This window comes from Glossina fuscipes, unplaced genomic scaffold (assembly GCF_014805625.2).
Source record: "Glossina fuscipes isolate IAEA_lab_2018 unplaced genomic scaffold, Yale_Gfus_2 73, whole genome shotgun sequence".
NCBI classification, from domain to species: Eukaryota; Metazoa; Arthropoda; class Insecta; order Diptera; family Glossinidae; genus Glossina; species Glossina fuscipes.
Window position 1 is genome coordinate 1,827,147 of NW_023998436.1, and position 27,595 is coordinate 1,854,741.

At 33.7% G+C, this 27,595-nt stretch overlaps 1 protein-coding gene across 12 annotated transcripts in view; it reads right to left on the reverse strand.

The window, feature by feature from the left end:
- LOC119638072 (TLD domain-containing protein 2) overlaps positions 1-27,595 on the reverse strand; it is a 239,532-nt gene that overhangs the window by 123,596 nt on the left and 88,341 nt on the right. For 11 of the 12 annotated variants that reach the window (XM_038034688.1, XM_038034681.1, XM_038034678.1 and 8 more), the window contains exons 2-3: positions 12,116-12,574; positions 9,279-9,766 (exon numbers count right to left, since the gene is read on the reverse strand). The exons of the other annotated variant lie outside the window; for it this stretch is intronic. In XM_038034688.1, coding sequence (XP_037890616.1) covers positions 9,279-9,766; positions 12,116-12,388 — 761 coding nt within the window. In that variant the 5' untranslated portion in view covers positions 12,389-12,574. The remainder of the gene's footprint in view (positions 1-9,278; positions 9,767-12,115; positions 12,575-27,595) is intronic. 12 annotated transcript variants of the gene reach the window in all.

Genomic DNA, 27,595 nt, shown 5'->3' on the forward strand with positions numbered 1-27,595 from the left:
AAGCGAAGGAAATAACTAAAAGCTCTAAGGTCACCTCAATCATCTGCAGTGCTTACTGTAGTAAAATCACTCATGGTTAACTAATAGGTTAGGATTAAATGCTGGGATATCATGTCATAAAAAAGTATGCCTTGGCCAATTTCCGTTGGAAGATATTTTATAGGAAAAAATTTTCTATGTCAGGATGAAGCCCTAATATGAAAACTTCAAGGCGTGATATCTGAGATCGCGACCTCAGATTCGTTGAAAAATAGATGACTTCGGAAGAGGACCAATCGAATCGGTTTTAGAGATGTTTCTGTAAAAATTATCTTAAAAGAAATATAACCGGATGGCATTATACCTAATAATGTGCGTTATCCTGCGCTGAGATCTACCTTGGGAACAAGTGCAAGATTTGCTTCTGTGGTTCGCTGCAAGTCAATTATTTCCTTTCGTTAGCTGTTGTAATTAAAGATAAAACTTTTGAAGGCATTTCAACGTCGACACAATCGGATTAATTAAATTGGTTTTCCTTTCTTTTTGTGCAGTTGTACTTTTGATTAAATTATTTCTTAACAAGCAATTGTACATTTGATTAACTTATTCTTTGTGCAAGTATTTATTGCAAAAGCTGTCTGTGCCCGCAGTTGTTGTCGAAATTGTCACACGCTGCCCAGAATAGAATGAAAAGTGTTCGTTTAATACAACGTATTGGTGAGTAAGTCCCGGGACTTGGTAATAAAAAACTACGCCTTACTCGGTATAGTCAGTCAACATTCTTTATAGACGGGTTGGTCAAGATCTTCAAAAGATGATTTCTTTTTTGCAATGATCTGAACAAATTTGATCCAAATCTTTTTAAAGTTTGTAAGCAGATAATAGTGATGGGTAGGGGCCATATTTCGAACCATCGATTTCAAAATTAATGCAATTTGGCCAATGGAGCCATGATGTTGTGATATGGTGCAAAAACCAATCTTTGGGCGAGCTCGGCATTATCATTGTTTGTGGTTCAATATGGGTTTTATTTTATGCATCTGCTCATAAAATGGCCGCAAGTCGCATAAAAGTATTACTTGGATTATACACTATGATGGTTGGCTGAAAAGTTTCCGACCTAAAAAAATATGCAAAAATGAAACTGTATTGACAAAGATGGTCTCCTTTAGGAAGGACACAATTAGTCTAACGTGCCTCTCATACGTATATGGACACTTCCTTTTTCGATTGGATTAACCAAGATTGTCAAAGATTGTCATTCTGTTGTGGCAATGAACTTGTAATTTCAGTTCAGAAAGAATATATGAAGGTCATATCGAGACGACTTATTTCTACGACTTTCGATGTATGGTAAAGGATATATAAACATTATATCGAGTGAATCAAGTTTCGCTCTATCTTGCAATCAAGCAATTTATGCAAGCAAAGATTTCTTTCGTTCAAGAAAGCGAACATGGTTTCTTTCTTCCTTCACACTTAATTACGTATCCTCCTCCGGTTTGTCTCAAGGTGAATATATTGCACTTTTTCTTATGTTCGTTTACCTTTTGATTGTATATTTTCTTTCACAACACACACTACCGCACTAACTGCGAAAGGATAAGTCGTTTATGTTGTTGCTCTGTCTGGATTGCACAACTTGCAGGTTGTGCTTGCCTGCAACTATATATATTGCCTTTAAAGAAACTTTATTTTCAAGGATTTGTAATAGAACAAAAGAAAAAAATAAATTTATTATGCACAAAAAAAAAAAAAATGTTCCTTTTCTTCGATTACACTCTTGTATTAATATTAAGCAAAGGAAAATTGGAAAAATTTAATTTAAAAAAAAAAAAGTTTTCTTGCCTCGACTCAAATTGTTTGCATTTGATATTTATACAATGTTATGACTACACTACGTCGACTTGGATTGCTTAAGAAATAAAAAGAGCATTTTTTTTATTTTTAACTTTACGTGTATAGTTTGTCCTTTTCAAAAATAATTGTTCGAAACGTGACTTAAAGTGGATATAAATAATTGAAATTTTTCGCATTACGATGTCAATCAATCAAACATTTGAATAAAAAGATAATTTCAACTTTAACAAGTTAACAACAATCCAAAAATGTAAGAAAATCAAATTCCGCTTAAGGCGGACCCCTTGAATCCCTATCACCGGAGGAAAAGAACTATAGTAAGGGATAATGCGCTCTGGTCTGGTCACTAAAAATATCTTACTTATGTAAAGAAAACAAGTATAAAAATTATATTTGACTTGAGCCGTATTTATTCATGTCCATCACCTGCCGCGAGTCCTTTGACTTATCTGGTCCTAATAATTTTCTAATAAATTTTAAGCCAATATTTTTAATTTTTGCAACCAGGAGTATCAACAACACACAGCGCACAGCATATGTGCATTATAAGGCTGCTGAAGTTTAGTTTTGGGTCTTGCAAACAATATGTAAAAAGGAATGAAATTGCATTTTTCAGTAGTGAGTACAAGACGCATGAAAATTATATTTGATTGCATGCGATTATATGATACCTATCGGCTTTTTACTATCATATAAGCAAAGAATACATAAGAAATCTAAATTCAGCTGTGATTGAAACTTTTACATCCACTACTTTTAGCTGAAACAAGTGAGTGCATCATAGTCGGGCAAGGCCGAGCTTTAAATGCCCTACACCACATTATCTAATACAATTCTTATTTTTGTATGAAATAATTATGGCTCAATTTTCACCAACACATATTAAAATCTAGAATGTTCTGCTCTACAAAGGCCAATTTTTATGTAGGGTAAGATTCAAAAAATAGGCCGAGATGGTCCAAATTTGGTACAGTTAATTTGAAATTACACCTTTTTGTCATATGAACTTCAGTTTTCTTTATATGGGAGGGGCTTTAAAAATTAACCCCGCCGGTCCAAAGTTTTAATACCAACTTAAGGAGCCGAATTACTACTACTTAGCCACTTTTGTCAAGAAGTTTTGAAAATCGCAATTTTTTTCCATCTAACCTTTTTGCAAAATAGCGCATTATATGGGAAGTGGGCGAAAATGTGGATCGATTCGTACCATTTTCATGCTCGGGTTAAAACGCGTCACTGTACCAAATTTTATCAAAATATCTCAAAAATTGCGGCCTGTAGCTTGAACATAAATTTACAAGGGCCGACATCGGGCGGGCAGGCATGCTTAGATCAATTCAGAATATTATTCTAAATCGATCGTTATAATAAAAGGTGAGTCTATCTTATGCCGTTCCCTGTTTTACATATGTCCACATTAACTTAATAAACCCTGTGATGTAGGATATGAAAACAAAAACATTGTGGTGGGTGGGTGCAGCCGATTTTTTCCTTTCTTTCATAGCCACTCTAGGATTACTCATAGGGTAAACGTAGCGATAATTAGCATTGCATCCAAGCGCAGCAAACTGAAAACTCAAATTTTGTTGACTTTGACGGTACAAGTGTTCCCAGTTTATGCTGTATTATGGGTGCGTCCTTTAATCGATTTGCCTCGTCTTCAATACGAACCTGCATTGCGATATCTTAATTTTGCAATCGGGAGCATGATTGCCAGAAACAAGCACGTGGACATGTTCTTCCATGCACTTTAATTCTGAATTTGATACAAATCGAGAATATGTATATATACGTTTCATAGAGTCTCTGAAAATACGTTACAAACATCTTAAGAAACTGAATGTAACTTTTGATGATGAATACACTCAAGGGTTTCCGCTCTTAGAATAGATATTTTATTCGTTTTGAAAAACAGAGGTGTTCTCATTTTACGTGGTAATGTAGACGCACCCTTCGACTGATTTGGCCCATTTTCAATACTTGCTTTTAATGATTGCTAGAACTTTAAATATTTCTATCAAATTTGAAGTCGATAGCTTCGATTTTGCGGCCGTGAGAAACCACAGATGCAACAGATATTATAGAGACGGACAGACTTAAATCGGTCCAGAATTTGACGCTTGTCAAGAACATATATACCTTGTCGGGTTTCTAAGGCTACTTTCTAGGCGTTGCAAACATCTTGACAAAGTAAACATACGCTTCATGGTGATGGATATAAAAACAATGTCTTGTTGCGCGCTAATACTTGTCGTACTTTAGTAATCAAATTTCTTTCCTTTTGCGTTCACACAAGTTGTAAATGGAGCAATAACGATTGTATACTTGTATGTGCTGGTTGTACTGGAGAAACAAATGAACAATTTAATCAAATTCTGAAAGATTATATGTAATAAACACCAGTTTTTGCGTGTTACTAATAAATAAATCAAGATAAGGTTTTGCGAATAACTTTTCTTTTTATATCCTACACCACTCGTACAGGGAAGTTTGTAAGAATCCAGAAGGGCTTAAGATCGACCCAACTACCGATCGATGCGGAATCATTTTTTAAATCGATGTAAGCCTGTCCGTCCGTCTGTCCACCTGATGTATGTCCATGTATTTTTATGTTCAAGCTGCAGGTCGCAATTTTTGAGATATTTTGACGAAATTTGGTGCACAGACGAAAGTTATTGAACATGGTTCCGATCACCTCGCATATGCAACCTCCACAATTGAAAGAAGTTAACAACAACTAAACTTTTATCATCAAAATAATATTTTTGAAAAAAATTCTCCGTGATACAGAATATTTATTATAATCCCAATCATCTTTGACCTTAATACAAGTTTCAGGTGACTCCACAATTGATCTCTACAACCCCTTAATAATAAGTAGATTAAAACAAACAATCTCGCTGATAACTTCCCGAAAAAAACTCCGAAAACATTAAATTAATTTTTGTTTATAGATTAAGTTCAGATGAACCTTGAACCTGGTTGCTAGTTTTCATATACGTGGGATACGTTGCTACCGACGCGTGTCAACGGTACTAATTCGACGTGTAACTTAATTGAAAACTTCTCGTTAGTTTTTGATCATAACATTGCCTTTATTAAAATTCTTTTCTTAACTGTCTTCAATACATTTTGGAATTTTTTTTTCGAGATTGTTGATTTTCTCTATAGAGATTTGTATTTATTTAGATGATAATCAATTATGGCAATTGTTAGTAAATAGGAAGAACAACGTATCGTTTTATGTTCATCCATTTTCTGACTTTTTCATATTTTCAAAATTTAAGAGAACACTCAGAGGAGAATATTTTTTTTGCGAAATCGAAGACTGAGTTCGAAATTAACTACATGCAATATGAAGCATATAGATGGAAAAAATATCAAATATTAAGTATACGCTTGTTTAGAAAGTCAAAAGTCCTTGTTAATTTTTTGTAGCCCCAAGATTCAAAACTCACCTAGCAGACGTTTGAGCATGAAGTTGATGGATGGAAAAGCAGCTCTCCTTAAAAATAAAAGAAAAAAAGTGCTGCTTGCTTTACTTGATTGCAGGTTTAACCTTTTGATATTTCGATGTAAGAGGAGAAGTAGAGATAGATAGAAATAAACAGGTACTGCAACTAATAGTAAACAAATATCTGGGATTCACAGATTAAATAAATTTTTCCCTTGAGATTATTAAAAGTTCTCGTTAATTTTTGATCAATTCGGAAATAGGGTTTCACAAATTGAAAATTGTGCTATTAAGTTTTGTATGATATTGTGAAGGGCTAAATACCTTGACGATGACGGAATATAGATTAGATGTTACATTCACGAAAATAAGTCCCTTTCGTATCAGGGGCAATACAGTTTAATTCAATTAAATTATGACTGTTATGAGTATTGCAACTGTTACTGAATAAGTGCATTATATTACAACTTACCCTGGAAAAAATTATAAAATTCTCGTTAATTTTTATCAAATCACTTAGGTTATGCCATGAAATATTAAAAATGAAAAGAAAAAAAAATGGACATTAATACAAAAATTTGTTTCCTACGATCTTACAACGTCTTCCGTGAAACGTAGAAGAAAGCAGTCAACTTCACTTCTGAAAATATATATGAAAAATTCTTCCACATATGTTGATATTGCTAAAGCGTACTTAGAAATGTTATACGAAAAGTCTATCTAGCTACTGATAAATGTATGTATGAAAAAATAATTAATCTCTTCGTATACATGTTTCATTCATTTCCAAATTTAATAAATTTTTTGTTTTTTGTTTTTTATAATGTCTGATGGAAAGTTTAAAGAATAGTTTATCTAAAAGCATTAGATAACAGATAAGATAAGTATCAGTATTCAACATTTCTTTTATATTTTATTCTTTCTTCTACGTTATATAATTAGAATCTCTGTGCAAACGCAAACGATCACATACACATACTCACTTGCATAGCATTTATTGTTTATTTGTTATTAAAAAGCAAAAAAAAAAAAAAAACAAACAAAAACAAAAAAAACAGAGAAAAAAAAAATGAAAAAATTAACGCAACATCGATCGCGTGCTATTAAAACGTGTTCATCACATTTATTGTGCAAGTGAGCTTTTATACATGCGTCAAATGTGTGCATGTGTATGTATGTGTATGTGTATTTACGCTAATTGATTGTGTTATTGTTTCATTATTATTACTATTATTACTATTATTATTATTATTGTTAATTAAATCATTTGGGTTCAATTAACTCTTTTTGATCTCGTTATGTAAACGTTCGTTTGTATGTTTGTTTGCATTTCGATGCAGAAATCTTATTTTACAAATTGAAATTTTTATTTAATATTATATATTGTCTATTGTCTATTGTTATACCCTACACACCATTTGCCGTGCCAGAGTAGCAATACCAAGGAGGACTTGAGATAGACTTATCGTTTATTAAATCGATCGATTCACAATCACTTTCTGTATCGATTTAATCTTGTCTGTCCATCCGTCCGTCTGTCCATCTTGGTTTCCTATCGGGTCGGAATCACTCTCTGTTCGTGTTGCATTTTTTGTCTTCAACCTAGACGCCGCATTTTATGAGATATTTTTCTAAAATTTGATACATTGACGTATTGGCAAATTGATTCGCATTAGAACATTTTGGTATGTGAATAATTGTAGAATGATGTAGAGTATTTAAAGACGGACATTGTTTTTCTTTGTTTTTAGTTTCTTAGGATTTTATTAAACGAAATAAATTGTTTTTCATTGGGTGACAATAACAAAAACAATTGTCTAAATACGAGAGGGAGAAATTAATTCGTTTAAGCATTAACTGCAAATAGTTCAGTTTATGTTCCGGTTAATAACAAAGTGAACGAATGCAAAAAAGTTTTTATTGCATTCTTCCAGTCAATTAAGAGAATAACAACAACAAAATCAATTTTCTTTTCTTGTTTTCGTTTTTCTTTTTTTAGACCTATCCCATAAGCATAGACAAGGTGAATCCAATTGCGAAGGCAATTATTATTTCTTAATAAAAATGCTTAAGCAATATAAACGGATTTTGTTTGTTTTGTTAGCATTTGTCACACAGCGCCGGTAACTTTCCATACAAAGTATTTTCATTATCTAGAAAAGAATTATTCCAAGAGTTTTTTGTTTGTTGATCTTTTTTTTTTTCTTTTTCTTTTTCTTTTTCGTTTTTTTTTTTTTTTTTTTTTTTTTGATGAATTCGTTATAACTCGTGACGTTGAATGAGTACAGATGAAGAAGGGGGAAAAAAAATAATAGAAATTCTTATCTCTTTTCGTCTCACCTTGAAATGTCAAAACTCTAAAAATGTAAATGTTTTCATAAATAATTTTTGGAAGCTAAATCGACCAAAAGTGAATTTTAAATACTCAACATGATAATCGCGGCAAACAATATATAAAGTGTTGACAAACTTTTCTCTAATTAGAGATCAATTAGCTCTTAGCATCTTACGCGGAATGGTGGAAAATTTTAAAATTTCATACACTGTCATCTTTTTAAGGCATGAAGACAGCAACTTAAAAAGTAGTACAGGGTACAGTGCTAACGTTAAGATAGACCCAACTTTTATTATATCGATCGATTTGGAATCATAATCTCAGTTGATCTAAGCCTGTCTGTCTGATTAACGTTAATTTCATATACATTCGCGTCAAATTCTACATCAATGTTTTTTAAGCCCTACACCACTCGTGGTACAGAATATATTAAGTTAGTTCAGACGTAAGTAAAGATCAGAAAGGTTTGAGATAGATCGAACCTTTTATTATACCGATCGATTCAGAATCATAATCTGATCTACGTCTGTCCGTCCACCTGTCCATCTGATGTCTGTCCATGTAAATCTGTGTTTAACCTACAATTTACACATACACGAACTGTGCTTTGATTCAAGGACAAACGCAATTGAAAATAGTTCGACGGAAACCACTTTTCCGGCCACTTCCCATATAACAGCTCTTTTCAGAAAATGCTTATATGAATAATTGTAGGATATGTAATGTTAGGCCACGTCGTACTATAGTGTTGCAACTTGTCCCATTTAGAATAATAAAAATTTTGATTAATTGCGATGATATTAAGTTCATCAATCCAAAGCTATTTGTGTTTCAAATAAATTTCAGGTTACTATTATCTATTATAATACATGCTGAATAATTTGCAATTGTATTATGCACCTGCGGATGCGTTATCTCCCCGATTGCAATTACTTTTGAATTTTTAGTTGATCTCACTTAAGTCAATGGGTATCAAATGTTCTATCAATATCTGGTTTAGCTTATAAGATATAATCTTTTCCTTATCATCAGTGTGCCGGCAGGTGGAGCAAGGTATAATTCGTTCACATCCCATTATAGGCAAGTTAAGCCGTTTCTCAAGAGAGATCTATCAACCTATTTGAACGTTTGAATTATAAAATTTTCTAACTTAGAGAATACCAGGCAAAAGTTTTAGGGTCTCTTAGAATGGTCTACTTTATACCATTAGGAGGCAGGAGAAACCTATAAGAAAATTTAGTATACCCAAAACCAAGTAGACAGAGAAAAAAAGCATTAATTAAATCTGGATAGCATGCAAGGGAAAGGCATTTAAGTTAATTAGTTTTACCTCAACGCGCAAAGAGTTAGAAGGACACAAAAATGTATATACTTTCTAGAGATAGATAGAGAGAGAGAGAGAGAGAGAGATAATGTTAAGATAGATTTTATATATCATGGAATTTCAGTTATTTTCTTAGGAGTTCCCTTTGTTATGGCATTACAGCACGTAACTTTCATTAAAAAATTTATTATTAATTATTAATTATTATTAATTCATTCAATTAACTGGCTTTGGTTAGAGCTTTTTGCATTGCATTCACGTGACTTTCAATTTATTCACAAATATATTAAGAAAAATTGAAAATAAAACGAAATAAATTTTTGTACCTGTTTTTCATGTTATCTGGTATGAATATATTCCACCATGAATGACGTTTTTGTCGCGGATAATAGGCCGAGTGATTGGGCTCAACATCATCGCATGTTATATCACCCGATGATGAACCAATTGCCGAGCTACCATCATTGGTTAAATCGCTTTGTGAACCCAAACTTTGATCGGGTATCGGAAATGCAACTTCGACATTTTTACGACGACGTCTATCTAATTTAGTTTGCAAAGAACTACGTCTACGACGATAACGTTCTTTATCAATTATCGCATCACCGTTCGGTCCACCGGCACTCAACAAATTTTTCATAATTCCCCGGGCATTAGTGCCATCATCGAAATACATCATTTTTTCCGGTTCATTAGGTGATGACGATCGTATATTCTCATCGGAATTGAATGCAAGCTCAGGACTGTTAGATGCATTCGAACCGTCACTTTTCTCATGTTTTACAGCCGACTCGTATGATTCTTTTGAAGAATTCTGCAAAAAAAAAATAAATAAATAAATAAAAGAGGAATGAAGTAAAAGGAGAACATTTTCATTTACGGAATGCATTACACCCACCACAAGACTAGCGTAAGGGTATTTTGTATTTAAGAAGCTTGGTAAAAGAGGGTTTTTAAGGCATTCTTAAGCAAAGCGAAGAACGATCGTTACTTCATCTGATAATATTGTGATGACACACCCAAGACTGAAACATCGATAGACTTGATTCGCCCTCGCCTGCTAGTGTCAAGGATGATCCAAGCTGAGTAGATTTCTGCAGGTCGTATGGTGCGAATGCAATTCAGATTATTCTTACTATTGTTCGATGTCACGTCGATGCAAACAATTTTAAACATCATTACATTTTGCACCCATTAAGTTACGACTGTCCATCCGTCCGTATGACTATTGTTTATTTTCGTTTCCAAGAATTAAAGCGCAAGCTTCAAAATTGACGAACATACTTTCACAAAATTCACAATCTGGAAGTGGACAGAAAGATGAAGCTTTGTTGGCGCATAACTTGCCCTTAATGAAATCAATAAGACCATCTCCAAGTCTCTTAAAAAATTCCTAAAATTCGCAAACTATCACAAGCACAATAGGCGGAAAAGCTTAAACTGAAATCTGTAGCAAATCTTAATATAAAAATTGCCACATCTATGTACCAGCAGAGACATCTCTAAATTTACCATAAAATCAGTGTGGTTTGTCCCACTGTCAAACCTAAAAAAGAAAAATACTTTTAAGCTACAACCCCTAGGGCTTAACCTGCTACTTGCCATATACATTTATAAGAGCCATCAACAGGTTCATAAAAAAATAACAGGCGTAACCACGCCCAAAATAGGCGAAACCTTTTAAATTGTAATCTATAGCAAATTTTAATCCAAATCTTGACACAGCATATGTATTAGGGTTATTTCATACTTCGTGGAGAAATAAGCGAAATTCGACCGGACCCATGCACAGAGTAGACGAACACGTCTTTCCAAGGCCGTTGCAAAATTCATGAAAAAATTAATAAAATTCGCCTACAATCATGCCCATGTATAGCTTGCAAGGCTTCATTCGAAACCTCGCCACAAATACCTTCATAGTGAACGTCGCCCACAATCCCACCCACAATAGACAAACGAACGAACCCCTTTAAATTGCAATCTGTAGCAAATTTTAATCCAAACCTTGATGCAAATATTTTCATAGTTCGTGAGAAACGTAAGGGGAAGTAGCCCATCATGGCGCCCACAATAGACGAACTCTCAAATTACAATCTGTATCAAATTTTAATCTAAAGCATACCAAAAGCATTTATTCGGGTCATCCATGACGTTTTGAAAAATATAAACGAAATGCGCCCGCCATCCTTGAAAAATCGCAAATTACTATCGGCAACAAGTTTTAACTTAAAACTTGGCACAGACATTATTTACTCGGTCCCTTTAAAAGCTTACTGCAGAAGTGGGTGTAATTAAATCATAATGAAAAATTCGCCACAAAAGCGAACATATTTGTATATTCACTGAAGGATGAGGGGTATATCCATTTTGTCAAAAACGTCTACAACACACAGAAGGAAGCCTCAGGAAATCCACAAAGTACATATTCAAGGTATTCTTGATCAACATCAAATTCTGAATCGATTTAAGCATGGCCGTCTGTCCGATTTGCCGCAAAAATCACTTTGACTTCAAATTTAGCAAAAATATTGGAAGTTCTTGCACGCAAGCGAGCACTAAAAATGGACAAAATCGGTCCAAGCATATGCCTATAATACCACGTAAAGTGAGAACATCTCTGTTTTCCAGCAGGAATGCAAAACTAGTTCATGTGTTATTACTCTTAAACTACAACAGGTAAATCTGCAAAAACTAAAACGTATCCCTTATGGGCGACGTTGTAGTGCCTGTATAAAAAATAGGAAGTTAAGACCATGTCCACTCAATCTTATAGTGGATAAAAATTAACGTACACAACCAAAAACGTTAAAGTCCTTAGCCAGTTTCAAATCCGGAATGCATCTAAGCATGTCCGTCTGTTCGTCTGTCCATCTGTTTGTAGTATGCTCATCTGTAGTAAACATTCTTCTGATCGCAAAAATGAAGATATCGCTTACAAATTTGCAAAAGACTTTCAAAATGACCTAAGCTAAATGGACGCGCCTACCAAGCTCCCGCGCCTATGCAACGAAAATTGCAACCAGTTTTGCTTTCGGCATTTTTTTTTTGGCTTGGCATGCATTCTTCAAGAGTCTTTGTTAGGGTAACGGTGATGGGTATAAAAGATTCGGTCACGACCGAATATAATTTTCTTATTTGTTGTATATTGTTTCATTCCGCTTACCTTACTGTTGTCCCGTTTGAAAAACGTAACAGCAATCGAGCTTCGCCGTTTCTGAGCTTTGTCGGCTTTATTGGAGAATAAACTTAATGCCAATGAACTGCGTCTGGGTGGTTTTTGAGCATTTTGTGGCAACGGTGATGTTACATTTAAAGTCGCATTATCTGTCTCATCGACATCATCATCAGCACGTTCATCGATATCAACCAATGATGGTATCGAGACACTCGCCCAATCTTTCCTCAGGCGATATCTACCGCTATCGATTATACTCATAATGTCCGAATTTCCGTACGATGTTAATTATAGTGAAGAAAGAAGAAGACTTTGCAACAACAAAAAACTGAGTATTGTCGGTGGGTATGGATTACAGTTTAGATGATGGTGCGATAATGGAAAACGAAAGTAATCGAAATAAACATTTGTTGTCGTTTTTTTCAAATAAAAATTGTAAAATTTAATCTGCATAAAAATAAAGAAAAGAAATGAAATTAAAATTTAAAAAAATTATGATAACAAAGAGCAAAAAATTTATTTTTAAAGAAAACTTCAATTTTTTTTATTTTATTTATTTTTTTTCGTTTCTTCGGAAAAAGTTGTGCTTTTGTTACGCTTAATAACATCGTGGGGGGGTAGAGAGATTTTCCTGGATTAATAAAGACATTGATGCAAGTTATTACTTAATTAAATTACTAACACATACGTATTGATAAAAATCATGGACTCAGCCAATATTATGTCATATTATATTTGAATTAACCCTAAGCAAAAGCAATATAAAGTCAAATTGATTCGTGATCAAGCTTACGAAGAGATAGACATAGTGTCTATGCTTGCAATTTACTTTAATGCAATTTCTTCTAATTATCTTCTTCTATCGTTTCTGCTGTTGCACTACTACCGCACACAGCTCGTTAACTTAATGAAGTAGCTGGAGATTTATTATTGTGATTACATGGCATTTATAATATGAGAGCGCCAGTTAATTGCCATGTTCAAGTAGCGTTATATTGAAAACCGAAAGTGAAAAATATTTTGTAAGAACACTTACTTACACACACACACACACACACACACAACACCACCACACACTTTCTAGTATCTGGTATTTTATCAATATTTGTGAATCTGTAAAAGTAAATTATTTTATACTTTATTTATTTTTCATTTTAACAGATTAATCATGAGAGCGTTTATAGCGCGCCGTCTACTAAAGTCATTATTGTTGAAAAAAAAATTCTCAACAATTTATTAATGCATACATACAACTTATTTTTCATTAATTTATTTTTAACTTTAAGCTTTATACAAAGTGATGAAGCAAACTTGTAACACGCGACTCACACTTCCATTAACAGTCTTTCATAAAAGGTCTATGTAGCTTCAATATAGATGAAATAGCCCTGGTATGGATTGCGGTCTTTTTCTTCTTTTTTTTTTCTAGCACAATAAACTGTCTATGTGTTTTAGAGTAAGCGGATCTCACTTACCCTATGCGTGCTAATGTGTGCTAATGGAATGTAAATTTCATGTTTTGAAACTGAAATTATATCCACAAACATATGTTCTATAACACTAAAGATAATGCAACGGCATTCTGGTTAAATTTGCATTACGATGATGGTTTGGTTAAATGTATTTGTCTGTCCGTTTTGTTTCATCTTCAATTAAAATAACCAACCGTTTTTCTTTAGGGAGTGCCGTACCTCTCTTTCGACATTTACATTATTTTTTCAACGTTACATTTATTTTCCCATATATGTGTATGTAGCAGACGGAATAATTGGAAATTGTGACTAAATAGCGAAAAATACTGAGAACTAAGAAACAGTGGAAAGAAATAATTATAAATATAGTCAAAGGAGTAAGGGAATAGACCAAGTAATAACTAAGTAAGGGGAAAATAAGCAATGAAATGTACCTTAGTAATTGCAGGAGTAAGTAACCAGTGGAAGGAATAAGTAGGGTAGGGAATAAGCCATGAAGTCGAAGAAGTAAATAAGTAGTGGAACAAACGGGAAATAGTCGAGAGGGTAAATTGGAGTAAGTAACCAGTGGAAGAAGACTAAGGAATAAGCAACGAATAGGAATCGAAGGAGTAAGTAAATAGCGGACGAAAGTGGTATATAGAGCTACGAATAAATAATAAATAAGTCAATAGTCGAAAGACTAAGCAAGCAGTGAAAGGAATAAGCAAAAAGTGTAAGAAGTAGGCTATGAATATGTAAGCAGTCGAAGGAGTAAGTAAGTAGTAGAAGAACTGGTATATAGTGTAAGGAATCGGCAATAAATAAGTAAGTAGTCGAAGGACTAGTTAAGCAGTGGAAGGAATAAACGAATAGTGTAAGGAATGGGGAATGAATAGGCAAGTAGTCGAGGAGGTACGTAAGTAGTGGAAAGGAATAAGTAATGAACCCGAAAGCCGAAGGAGTAAGCAAGCAGTAGTGGAGGTAGTGAAGTAAAAGATGAGAGCAACAGTAGGAGTAGGTACATAGTGTGAGGAGTAATTAGTGAACATAAGTAGTGCCGTGCTAAGAAAATCAACTTCTTTTTTTTTGTAAGATTGGACTAATTTTCTTAATGGATTGACCATTTTTATGGCGACTTGCCATTTCGAGTTTTTCGATTTTTTGCGATCAATTCGCGGTACACTGAAAAGAATGCGCACCCAATTTCTTTAGAAATATTTAATAAAAACTGTATTACAATACGAGAACAATCGAAATGGCTTATTGAATTGAATCTTTTCTACGACCCATCTATAATGCAAGGGTTCACTGTTGCAAAAATGTAATTTCAGGCCTAACTTAATGATTGTTTTAATTTTTTCAGCCGTCAAAGTTAAACAGTTTGCAGAGAAAGTGGAAACCTGCGCGACATGATAAAACCGACTTACTGGTTATTGCGAACGCCACAAATTGGAAAGGAAAGTTCACAAAGATCACGAGAAAAGACCGTAGAGGACATTGGTAAAATTTGGCAAAAAGGTTGGCTCACCGCGATAGGCAGATCTTCTAAACTCTCGATCCAAAACTGCTTGATTTTACCAGTAGCACCTTTCTTTGAAGAAGAGGGCCAGGATGCGACTGCAGACTGAGAGGTATGCGGCTAATCGGTAAACGTTATACCTTTACGGATCGGCAATTCACTATTATTGCGACCAAATGCAACTACAATTAAACTATGATTTGTCTCCATCAAATGTGAGGTAAATTAATCAGTTCTTTAATAGATTGCTGATCGTATTTTTCGGAAAAGTTCAGCTGAAGTCATGGCAACGAACCAATCCTTAACCATAAGTAATCTCTAAAATACTCAAACATCAGCGATCTTTCTTGCTTAAGCAATCGTTGAATTTACAAATTTTCGAAAAATTTATTTTAAAGTTATTAAAAATGTTATAGTTATTATATATATATATATATATTATGATGAAGGAAAATTTCTATTAAAAATCTTCTTTTAATGAATGTAAAATTGAGTGATTTTTTAAATGTTAACATAATTGAAAAAATATATATTTTTGCGAAAAAGAAGAAAATTTTTATCTACAATTTATGAGCAAATGAGCAGATGATAAAGTACCGCAAATAAGCTACTAATAGCTGCTGTTGTCTAATAATAAATTTTATTACTCTTTAGAAAGAATAAAACTCGAGTATACACATTTATGTTGAAATAAACGTACGCACATATGTATTAGCATTCAAATACATCTGTGCATAGAATTTTATGCATATTTTACGAATATCAACTTAAGTGGAAATAATTTGTATGAAATTCTAATAAAAAAAAAACAAATATTTACAAAAAAAATGAAAAAAATTTAAAGTGAGATGCTTTAATGTCTTCGTTGCTCGGTTTAAAAACGATAATTAGACGAATTCGGGTTTTTTCATCATCAGAGAGAATCTACCAGTTTTGGCGACTAGTTGGTACGCATAAGAAAGTATGTTATATAAAAATCGGTTGAGCTCATTCATGAGCTTACATTAACAAAAATAAGAAAAGGGAAAGGAAAAGGTCGGAAGCATATGTGATATACTCCAGTTATCGTTTACTCAAGCTACTACCCGCTAACACTTGTCGATTTTCTTAAACCCCTTTGTCGTACTAATACATTTCCTTTTATCAATATATCGGTATTATACTAATGCATTCGAGACCGCCGACGTGAGTTCACGTCACATTCAATTCTATTTTTAGTTGCCGCTTACGTAAATACTCCTTCTCCAATTTCTCTTTCGGAACGTGTGAAAGTTAGGCGCTTTCTATAGTCGCTATTGCGCGGCACGACAATGTAGTCAAAGGGGATTGTCCCGTTATAGCGATGTGAAATGATATGTATTTCATAGGAAAGGATTCTATTGCTACGGTTGTGCCTAGGGATACTCCAAACTTGAGACAGCCCTTGCTTCATAAGATATTTCTCTGCATATTACTTATTACATGCTTTTATCGAGTAAAGGATGTATTAAAACATATATCGGACTGAAGTATTGTGACAATAACAAGTGGCCCATTATCTACCTATAATGCGGTTATACAAATTATACATAACCACTACATTGTTAACTCAAAGCAAATTTCATAACTTTTATGGTTCAAAAAAACATTATTTTGGCCACTACTCAGTATTAAAAACGAAAAAAATTTTCTTACCCCGTAGGTCTTAATACCATCAGTACCCCAGCCTGTGTATAATGGTTTGAGTTCACACCGAACAATAAAAAGATTGACATTGTAGCCAAAAAACTCGAAGGTTGCTTTAATTTTTAATAAATTTCTTGGAAGGAATCGCTGGAAAACCCTAATTAGTTCTCCGCCTGTAAATACGTGCTTAAAACATGTACATATGTTAGTGCATGATAATGAAACATCAGCCTCCAACAGATTATAATTTTTAATTGGTATACGTTTTAACTTCTCCATAAGCCTAGTTTTTAATATTTATTTACAAGAACATATTAAACCTGTGCAGATGTATGCAATACCCGGAAGTAGTCGAGATAAATTCACCTTTTATTATACTGAATCCCGTTTGGAATCGATTTAAACCTGTCTGTCCATCCGTCTGACTATCCTTTTTTTTGTTCAGCTTACAGGCCGAGATATTTCAGCCTAAAAGCAAACGGTATTGAAAATGGTTCGGATAGGACCAGTTTTTGACCACCTTAACTTGAACAGTTGTATGAATAACTATAGGGTAATGAGGGGTATTTAATGGCACTATAGTGTTTTAACTTGTTTTACATATAATTTATTATATATTACTATTATTATCATTATTATTATTAATTTAGCCAGAGATTAAATTCCAGGGCGGTCGACACTCTTGCCACTCAGGCGGACAATTTATTATATAAAATCAATGAAAGCAAGTAAGGTAAGTATGCTAAGAAAGTAAGATAATCATGACTAAAAACCAGTAGATTCGTCAAGAAGATTTGCAACGCAAACCAAACCCCAATTTTAGTTGGAAAAAAAACCAAAGTAAAAAGGCTCTCTCTCCCTCTCTCTAAATTACTCTAAGGTTGACCACTCTGTTAAGAGAAGTCAATTAGTGGGACATTTTTTTTTAACCACAAACGAATTCATTTTTGGGATCAGAGGAACGTTTTCCACAGCCATTACACAAAAAGACAATCTTAAATCGGTTTGGAATTTAATGTTTGGAGCTCCCTTCTAGTTGTTGAAAACGTTTTGATATAATCAATATACTCCCCATTCTTCGGTGAGTACTTGAATGGACTATTTGTTGTTTGCAGATAAAATTTTGGCTTGTAATTAATATCTCTTCTCAAAAAGCTGGAGAAAACACGCTGCTAATGCAAGCGGAAATATTTTGAATGAAACATTTTAACTAAAAACGCTATAGTGGCCCAGGGTCCACCTTACAATTATTCACATAACGACTTTTTAAGACAAGATGTTATAGCGGAAGTGTTCAAACAAAAGATTCCAACTCGAGATATGTTTGACCATGAGACAAAATGCGTAAAGGTTTATCAAATCTCATTTAAAATATTCAAAAAATTGCTATCTATAAGTTGAAAACAAAAAATGCTAGATTTCATCAAAATGCGGCCTGTACGTTGAACACAAGAAAAGATGAAGAGGCGGACGAATAAACTTAGAAAGTGATTCTGAATCAATCGGTACAATAAAAGATGAGTCTACTCCAAGTTCTTCTGGGCGTTGCATACATCCGCACTGGTACGAGCGGTAGGGTATAAAAACAGTAGATTTCTTATAATCAACATGTTTCGCCTTACACCAACCGTAGCTCAATTGTTTCTTCCCCTAATTGTAGAATTTAACTCTATGTCCCTATCTCGTATATATAGATGATCTAATTATTGTCTCCTCGGAGGATGGATAATATTCAACGTACTGCGATTACTCTTTAACTAAATACATCAATTCTTTCGTCTCTTTCTTATGAACACGAAATAATCGAGATTCCTGAAGTTACTTATAAAACTTGGCAAATTATTTTCAAAGTTACAAGCATAATAGCAGTTTTAGCAAACTCCCTTATTTCAATGCAGAGCAAAAAGAAAACACAATGCAGAATGGATGATAAAAAGCTTGAAATGATTTCAATATGATTTTATACTTTTGGGAGCTATATAGCAAGTTATTGTCAGCAAATCCGATGGCGAATAATCTCTACAATAAAATTTTATCTATGTGTGTAAACATTTCGTAAATACAATATATATATATATATATACACACAAAAGCTATTGTCAACAATAAAAGAGTTTTTCTCCTTTGAGGGTAACATAACAACGATTGCATAATGCATTGGCTGCTATCTTGCTATGCTTGATTTTGTATTTCTTCCAGTGGAAATGATTTTTTTTTAATTTTTTTTTCAAAAGGTTAACGTCCCCGTAATTGGAGTTATTTGTTAAAGCTGTTTTTTTAAAGAATACAAAAAAAGAACTAGTTATGCAGTTATGCAGTGTTCAGAACTTTTGTTCGTGCGGTATTAAATGTAGTAAAAACAAATAATTGCAATAAAATTAAAACAAACTTAAGATAGCTTCCCTCTCCCGCGTACAATATTAAGATAAGGAAACACAATTAAGAAAATTTTGGTCGGGGAAGGTCAACCTTCAAATATCATACACCCCCCCAGTTTTTATTTATATTATATAGCACAAAAACTGTATCTTGTTTCTATAGAATGGCACATTGTTCCTGTGCGTATTTATGGGGAAGCGGGCGCCAAATCTGATGTAGTACAAGTTTAATCCTAATTTATGGCAGGATCCAAAAATGGGCGTGGTCAGCCCAAATTTTGTAGACTTCATTTTTGTACGATATTACTATAACATTATGGGTCATGGCAAATTTCGTACAGTTATTTTTTTTTTTTGTTAAATTACTATTATGACTTTTCGTCCTAGGAATTTCGATTTTGCTTATATGGGAAACTGTTCAAAAATTACCCCAGCCAATCGAAAGTTCTCATACAAATGTAGAATGCCGAAATATTACTACTTGGCCACTTTTGCCGAGAAATTTGGAGAGTTGCAATTTTTTCCATATAAATACTGTTCAGAATAGATCGTTCTATGGAGAGTTGGCGATAAAGTGAAATGATTCGAACCTTTTTCACTAGCGTTCGTCCTTGGCTCACTATACCAAATTTCATCAAAATGTCGCAAAAATTGCTACAAGTAGCTTGAACACAAATTTACATTGACAATCATCAGACGGATAGGCAGACTTAGATCAATTCAGATTATGATCGGTACAATCGGGTCTATCTTAGGCCCTTCTGCGTGTTATATACATCCGCATCAAGTTAACATATCCAGCACGGCAATTGATGCAGCATGGTGAAAATCAGATCAGAATAGTAATTTAAGATTAAAAAAAAAAAGATGTAAAAAATTTGGACTCTCTCGGCCTATTTCTTAAATTCTACCCTACCTAAGGATGTTCACGAAAAGTTTTGTGTTTTTCGGCACAAACGCCAAAATTTTATTATGTTATGATGAAAATTGGACCATAATAGTAATTTGATATAGAAATTAATTATGCTGAACATTGGACAAGTATCACAATTTTTGAACCAACCATTCTTACGAAAAGTAAGCCTTTATTTGCAATGAGGCGTAATGTTTAATATCTCGTTTCATAATAGAAGGTTGGTATAAAAACGGAGTCTAACTTTTGTTTTCTATGGCAAGTATATAAATTGTACCACACAATGTGGTGTAGAGTATTTGTAGACGGTCTAGTCGGACTATAATGTTTTCAGTTGTTTATTTTTCAAACAATGGAAAAATTCGTAATTCGTGTGTTGATTAAACATTGCTTTACGATAGTTCAAATTTAGCATTGAGTTCAAAAATATTCTGACAACACTTCTCCGTCGCGAACAAGACGTTGTCGTTCGTTTCTTGGTTTTAAAGAAAGTCATCCAAAGAATCCAACGGGCCGCCAAAGGGAAAATAATTAGTGATTACTGGAAAATAAAGTTACAGGAACTAGTTGATGTCCAAGAAATATCCATAGATAGTTGTGTGTTCACTCTTTTGGATGAAAGTTTAGGTATGAGAGAGCTGCGTTCTGTTTTACTTGCAGCAAATGTATCCATCGACCCGTTACTTTTTCCGAAAGCTGTTCAGACCTGTCTAAAGGTGTCTAAAGCGGAGTTTGAAAATGGACTACCCGCAGGATCCACCACTACATTCCTGAAACGGGTCGGGAGACAGCCGAGTGGAAAATAGTCTAGTGAAAGTCGAGCAAAGCAACAATCGGCTGGCATATCTATGATCTCTGTATTTGTATATATTGTGTGCACAATAAGAAGATGGCAATCTTTCATGGGTGTCACGCAAAATCAATGTGAATTGTGAGAATAAAGTTGACCACCTACGAGCGTTGTTCCATTTATTAGGCAAAAGACATATCAGATGTCTTTGTTGTTGTATTTATCGACTAGTTTAAGAAATGAAGAACAATAAAGAGCAAATACTACGTAACACTCTTGGTTGGTTGGTTGAAGGAGGAAATTTCTAAAAAAAGAGGTGTCCAAGTGGTAAAGATATCAAAGTATGCAACACCAGTCAAAGGCTACGATGCCAGCAGTACATGAATTGAACTTCGAAGTGCTTCTCTATTTACTGCATTGTTTACTTCTAGCGTTTTATCATTATTATCTGTTCGCAACTCCTGAAAGCATGCTTCCGAGAAAAAGGTTAATATCAAATAATGAGGTCACGGCGAGACCTGAATGGTATTTCAAGAATCTTGGCGAAAAAGAAGCGATAAATTGTCAGCAAGGCGTTGGCACTGACTGTCTAATTTTAAAATGAGACTACTACTAAGTCCCGGGACTTATCCACCGAACACTTTCGATTATCTTTGCAGTTCTTGTAGTGGGCCACATCACACAGATGACTTTCTTGTTTCGGCAACAACGTTTGAATGGAGGTTCTGAATAGATCTTATCCACTTTGTAATAAGGCACTCCAAGCAGCTATTTGGCTTGTGTCGGAACTCCTAGCGTAGGGTTGCGTAAACCATTTCGAATCAGTTCATATACAAATAATAAGGGCATCCACTATTATATATACCCCCAATGACGATAAAGGTCAAAATTTTTCTAAAATTTTAAAAATACTTATTGAACGACTCACGTGGCATGGTACGTGGCTCGTCCTACACTTCATTATTCAAGTGTTATATCAATTTCTTGATTCGTTACTATAGGAAATCGAAATGTGTTTTGTTCTTAAAATTTTGGAGGTTAAATATACTTAACCTATCCACGCTGAAGGTCAGATCGGCTTTAGATGATAAATAGCGAAAAATTACGTAAGTTATGAGAAGTACTGTTTTAAAAATATTTTTTAAATAAAGCGTAAAATGATTCTCTTTTTTTTTTTTTTTGCTTTTACTATTTCGTTTTGTTTTTATTCCACAATGAGTGATCAAAGACGTGTAGAAAACTATGTCTAGAAAAAATTTGTTATGTGGGCATTAAGCCAAATTGAAATTATCAACAATAACAAACAAAGTTTTTGTCATTAAAACACGCACACACCTACTTATTTATTCTATTATGCAAAATATGCGCAAAGCCTACACTGAAAGAAAAATCAAACATTTTCATGCGGGTTTGACATGTATGTATAGTGAAGCATAATTCAAATGATTCATCAAGAAATTCCTAATATTGGAATCTTTTTTTTTTTTTTTTTTGTTCATAACAAACTTACATAAAATCATATATATATCGGGTTACATAAAATTGCTTTTGTTAGGCTTTCATTACACGCCTATAGATAAAGACAGTAATATTTCGGTTGATGGTGTTGGAGGTGACGACATTCCATTTATGCTTCGGTTAACCATTACGCTATTATGGCCAATATTAGCGTAAGGCTTTGTTGTATATGGTTGGGTTTGTGTTTGTGCGCGTGTATATATTGATAATAGCGTTAATAATAAACTGGTCAATGCCTTAAACTAATCTCAACAAATATTTTTATTGCGGTTTTTGGATTTCCTTGTTCTGTCAAAAGCAATATGACAGCAAACAACGAAAATAGATTTCACAACACCCTCAGTGCAGGCCATTGTTTTCATAAGATATTTTATACTCTACTCTACTCTACTGTACGCTACTACGATAATGAAGTTATAATAAATTTATGTTGTTTGCAACATGCAGAAATAGGATTTTGGTATTAATCCTTACTAGGTAGGTCTCTTCTATTAGCATGAAAATCAACAAAGTCGCCCACGGGCCCGCCCATCCTGACCAAGAGCCCATACTTGCAATATGTCTGCTGCAAATCAGGAATTAAGGCGTCATTTTTTTTTCATTGCCTAGACGGATAAACTTTAAACAAATTTTCAGATTATTTTTTGTCACTTAAGTTCACGCTAAGCGAAATCGATCTATGACTCAGTCCAAGATAACTTCGAATAAAAATTTTTAATTTACTTTTTGGTTGTTTCACCTGATATTAAGTTCCTGGTCGCACCTAAGCATAGTCCCTAGTTATTTTCTCGTCGTCTTCAATTCCAGCTAAGACCTTCAATCTTATCTAGACGAATAAGCTTTGTTTCTGATTATTTTTATCACTCATTTTAGATTAAGCGAAATCGATCTATGACTCAATCCGCGATTACCCGAAACTTATTTATTGGTTATTTTATCTGTTATTAAATTAAATTTCAATTAAGACGTTAAACCTTATCATGGAGAACAAAATCTTTTGTCATTCGTTTCTCAAGTTAAGTGGAATTAGTCTATGACTCTATCCTCGATTACATAGAGCAACGACTGTATGATTTTTTACCAATTATGTCATCTAACGCAACGTTCTAGACAGGACCAAGGTTTTAATCCATTTTTTGATCCTAAATCAAGATTTATATCTCAAAGGTTATCCAGAAGAACAAACCTTGCCGCTACATATTTTTTCTCTCTCATTTCAGGTTCAGCGAAATTAGTCTATGACCCGGTCCGCAATTACTCAGAAGATCACTTATACGATTTTCTGCTTATTTCCTGTTTATTTTATTTACTATAAGGTTCAAAATAGACCCAAATCTTCATCAATGATTACTAGTTTTTGATCTTAATAATCGAAAATAATTATACAATTTCTTATCAATTTCTTAGATCAAGACTTAGTTCATGATTATCATCCCTCGGTCTTAAAGAAGAACAAATTTTATCTCACGTTGAAAAATCAACGAACTTGGTCTTTGGGTCTGTCTACAATCAGCCTTTTCTAAGCCTTTTATCGAAATTTTTAAGCTTTGTTTCAAAATTTAAAATTCGACTCCCAACTCGACCTTTTATGAAATTGCGGACAGTGACAAGATAACATTAATATGAATGAAGAAGAATAAATCTATATATAGTTTTAGCACAAGCATCTAGAATGGGTGGCGAAATTATGCGGAGCTAACACTAGATGATTAGATCATACACGATACAGATTAAACGAATGGATCCTTGCCATATTTTCGGAACCAACTGTCATACTTAAATCATTGTTGGGTATATAGAAAGATCGTCTCTTCCTCTTAGTTATATTTGTATATGTAAAAGTGAGATTCCTTCTTCAAATTCGTGTAAATTTGTATGAAACAATATGAAACCTCTAGCTGTCTCTCTGTCCATCGGTCTGCTTAAATTTCGAAATTCAAGCTGAACATATTGAAAAAGTAAAGTACGAATTTTTATGCATAGTTACTTTGCAAGTACGCGATGTACTCGACACATCAGATTTGCTAAATAGAAGAACAAGAGGTTAAAACAAAAAACCTTATAAATATTTCTCAATTGGATTAGTAGCTCATTAAGGAACTCGTTTATTACTATCATCAGTCTTCAACGATTATTTACGTATTTACCATAAACGAAGGATTTTAAGTTTCGTTTCGAGCCATATATAACTTTCTTACTTGTTTTTCATAAAAAAGAAAAAAAATTTTTTTTTTTTGTTTTTTGTAAATTGAAAAGTTTACATTTTAGTGTCACTTTACCCAAAACTAAAATCCAATCGTAGTATATATATATATGATCATATTTTGTTGTCGTTGTTCGAAGCGAAAAAAAAATCGACGCCGACAAGTAAATAAAAGTTAAGCAATATGTCTGGTCGTGTGGCTTTAAAAAAAAAAAAAAAAAAAAAAAAAAAACCGAAAATTAGTGAATAATTAATTAGGCAATATTTCACATTTTTTCCAAAGTCAATGAACTCAGTGACTTCAATATGATATTTGCGACTAGCGATAATAATTACAAATAAATGCCTGTCTTTCTCTCGCTTACTCCTTTCTCGCTATGAACGTTAATCGCTTTCCTGGGGATCTCTAGAAGTGAAATAAAACATTGTAAACCTTTTTATTACTTCTGTAAATAGAATCTATTTTTTTTTTTTTTTTTATTGCACAATAAAATATACAAAACATCTGTGGAATATTCCAAGTGTGTTATATGCCGGCCCGACCCAGCCCGGCCCGATGTGTTTAAATAATTTTTATTTATCTGTTAAGTGCAAGAAGATGCGATTCTTTAAACCGACACAATTTATTTATATTTTTATGTAAATATATATTTTGTTTCTTATTATTATCAAAACAAAAGATTAAAGCAAAACAAAAAAGAAAAAAAAACCCGCAACAGCTTTATAAACAACCACTAAGGGAAAGGAGAAGAAAAAAATCTCTTGAATATTTATATGAATATATCAACATTTTTGTCTAGACCTGAACGATATGTTTACAGTTATGAGTTATAGCTCACATGAATGTGAAAACGTTTCTGGTTAACAGCAAAAAAAAAAAAAAATTAAAAAAAGTTCTTTTTTAAGTTTAAAATTATTTATTAAGCAATTTGTAAGCAACAAAGTATGACAAAAGGATTGTGAAACGCAAATCTATAAAATTCATGAACTTCCGCATTTACGTAGACTTTCAAGGCAAAAATTGTAAGCAGAATAAGTACATATGTCCGTTTTGAATCGATTTACCAGTTTTTGTGTGGAAGGGTTATCTAAAGCGATTGCAAAACTTAAGAGCCACGCATATAGCAGGAACAAGTAACATGCTAGGAGTGGGAGTTCTTAAGTACCTGTGCTGATTGCGGCTGGGTTAGAAAAAGTAATTGCAAAGCCCTTACGAGCGATATATGAAGTTCAACGGTAAAGGAGAGGGTAAGGGTTAGTGGGACGTTTTAAGGCAAAGATGTCAAGCAAAGTAGCCACATATGTCTTCAGCCACGCCCTTAGGTACTCACCGTCCAGATGGGTTAGGAAGCTCTCACGAACGATATACCATCTTCTATAATGGGAAGGGGCAAGGATCAGTAGGATGCTATAAGGCAAAGATATTTTTTGGTCATTGTCAACGGGTTTGAAAAAATTATTGCAGCTCTTATCAGCGATATGTAACATTCGATGGAAGGAAGAGGTAAGAGCCAGTGGGACGTTTGAAGCCAAAGAGAAAGCAAGAGAATAACTGCATACGTTTTGCAGCGACAGTTAAGTACCCGCTCTCTAAAATAGTAAACAACTTTTTGGGATTCTGGGCAGATTAGACAAAATGACTACAATCCTTACCAACGATATGTAAAATTCGATGACAGAAAGGAGTAAGAGCCAGTGGGATGATTGAAGGCAAAGAGATCTTTTTGGTCATTGTGGCAGAAGCAGTGATTTGCGGGTTTTACGGACGACATCTAAAGCGCGACTGTGGAGAAGGGAACGAGAATCAGTGGAGTATTTCCGAGGCACTAAAAAATAAATGTAATATAACGATATATAAAGGATATATGTAAGAGAAGGGGCAGGAGTTAATATGAACCCAGCTTTTTTTTTTCAAAGTTACTTAAATCATTTATTGATTTTAAGAAAACCGATGGCTTGGTTCAAAATACTTTCTTTGAAGTTTCATTGTGCATTGTGTCTCAAAGTGTAGCTTTTTTTCTTAGTTATAGGGACTCCGAAATTAGACGATATGATCCACAGGTGTGTCTCAACGTTCCATGGTACCAACTTTATAAAAACTTTCCCAATTTCCTTACGCTTACTGCCTAGTGTTATGGACAGATCAACGAACTAAATACTCTCTAGTCCTTCAATAATAATTTCTTGAGTTCGCAATAGGGATACTATTTGGGTTTATGATAACATTGAGACATCATACATCTGCTTCGTAATAGTTTCAATTATAATAAATTTCTAATGATTTATGTTTGCCTCTTAACTCCCAATAATGTTTGTTTTTTCATTACTTTCATGTTATTTTAAAAAATCAAATAACTTTTAAGTTGAAATAATTTGCATTTATCAGCCCTACTTATAATTTAAAATAGATTTGTTTTCACTTCTGTTTTTATATTTTTAAACTTTTATTTATTTTGTTTTATTTTTCTATTTTTTTTTTTTTTTAATATTATAATACCCATCACCGGTGGATGAGGAGTATATTCATTTTGCGGACGTCTTTGCCATGCACAAAAAAAAAAGGCTCAGAGACCCCATAAATTATATTTATTCTTTAACCGTCTCCGTCCGTCTGACCGCATCATGTCTTTGGTAAACCTTACTCTGATCTCAAAAATTCGCCAATTGGCTCAAATTTGCCGGAAAGATTGCAAGTCCTTGCAGCCATCGGTCCAAGAATGCGACCGTTGTGCCAGCATAATTTGAGATCATGTCTCCTTTCAAAAATAAAAAGTATTTTTGGTTTTTTTCTCGGTTTACGAACCTCAACAGGTACAGTGAAAAAATTTACCTTTATATTTTATGAGCAGTTCTGCAGTACCCTTACAAAAATGGAGAAACTCGGCCACGCCTACTTTATACAATACAATATTGAAATTTTATTCTTTTACCAAAACGTTTGCATCACCCACCAAGAAGCTCCAGAGTGTACATATTATTGATCAGCATCAAACGTGACATGTTTATCAGTCCGTCTGTCCCTTGGCCC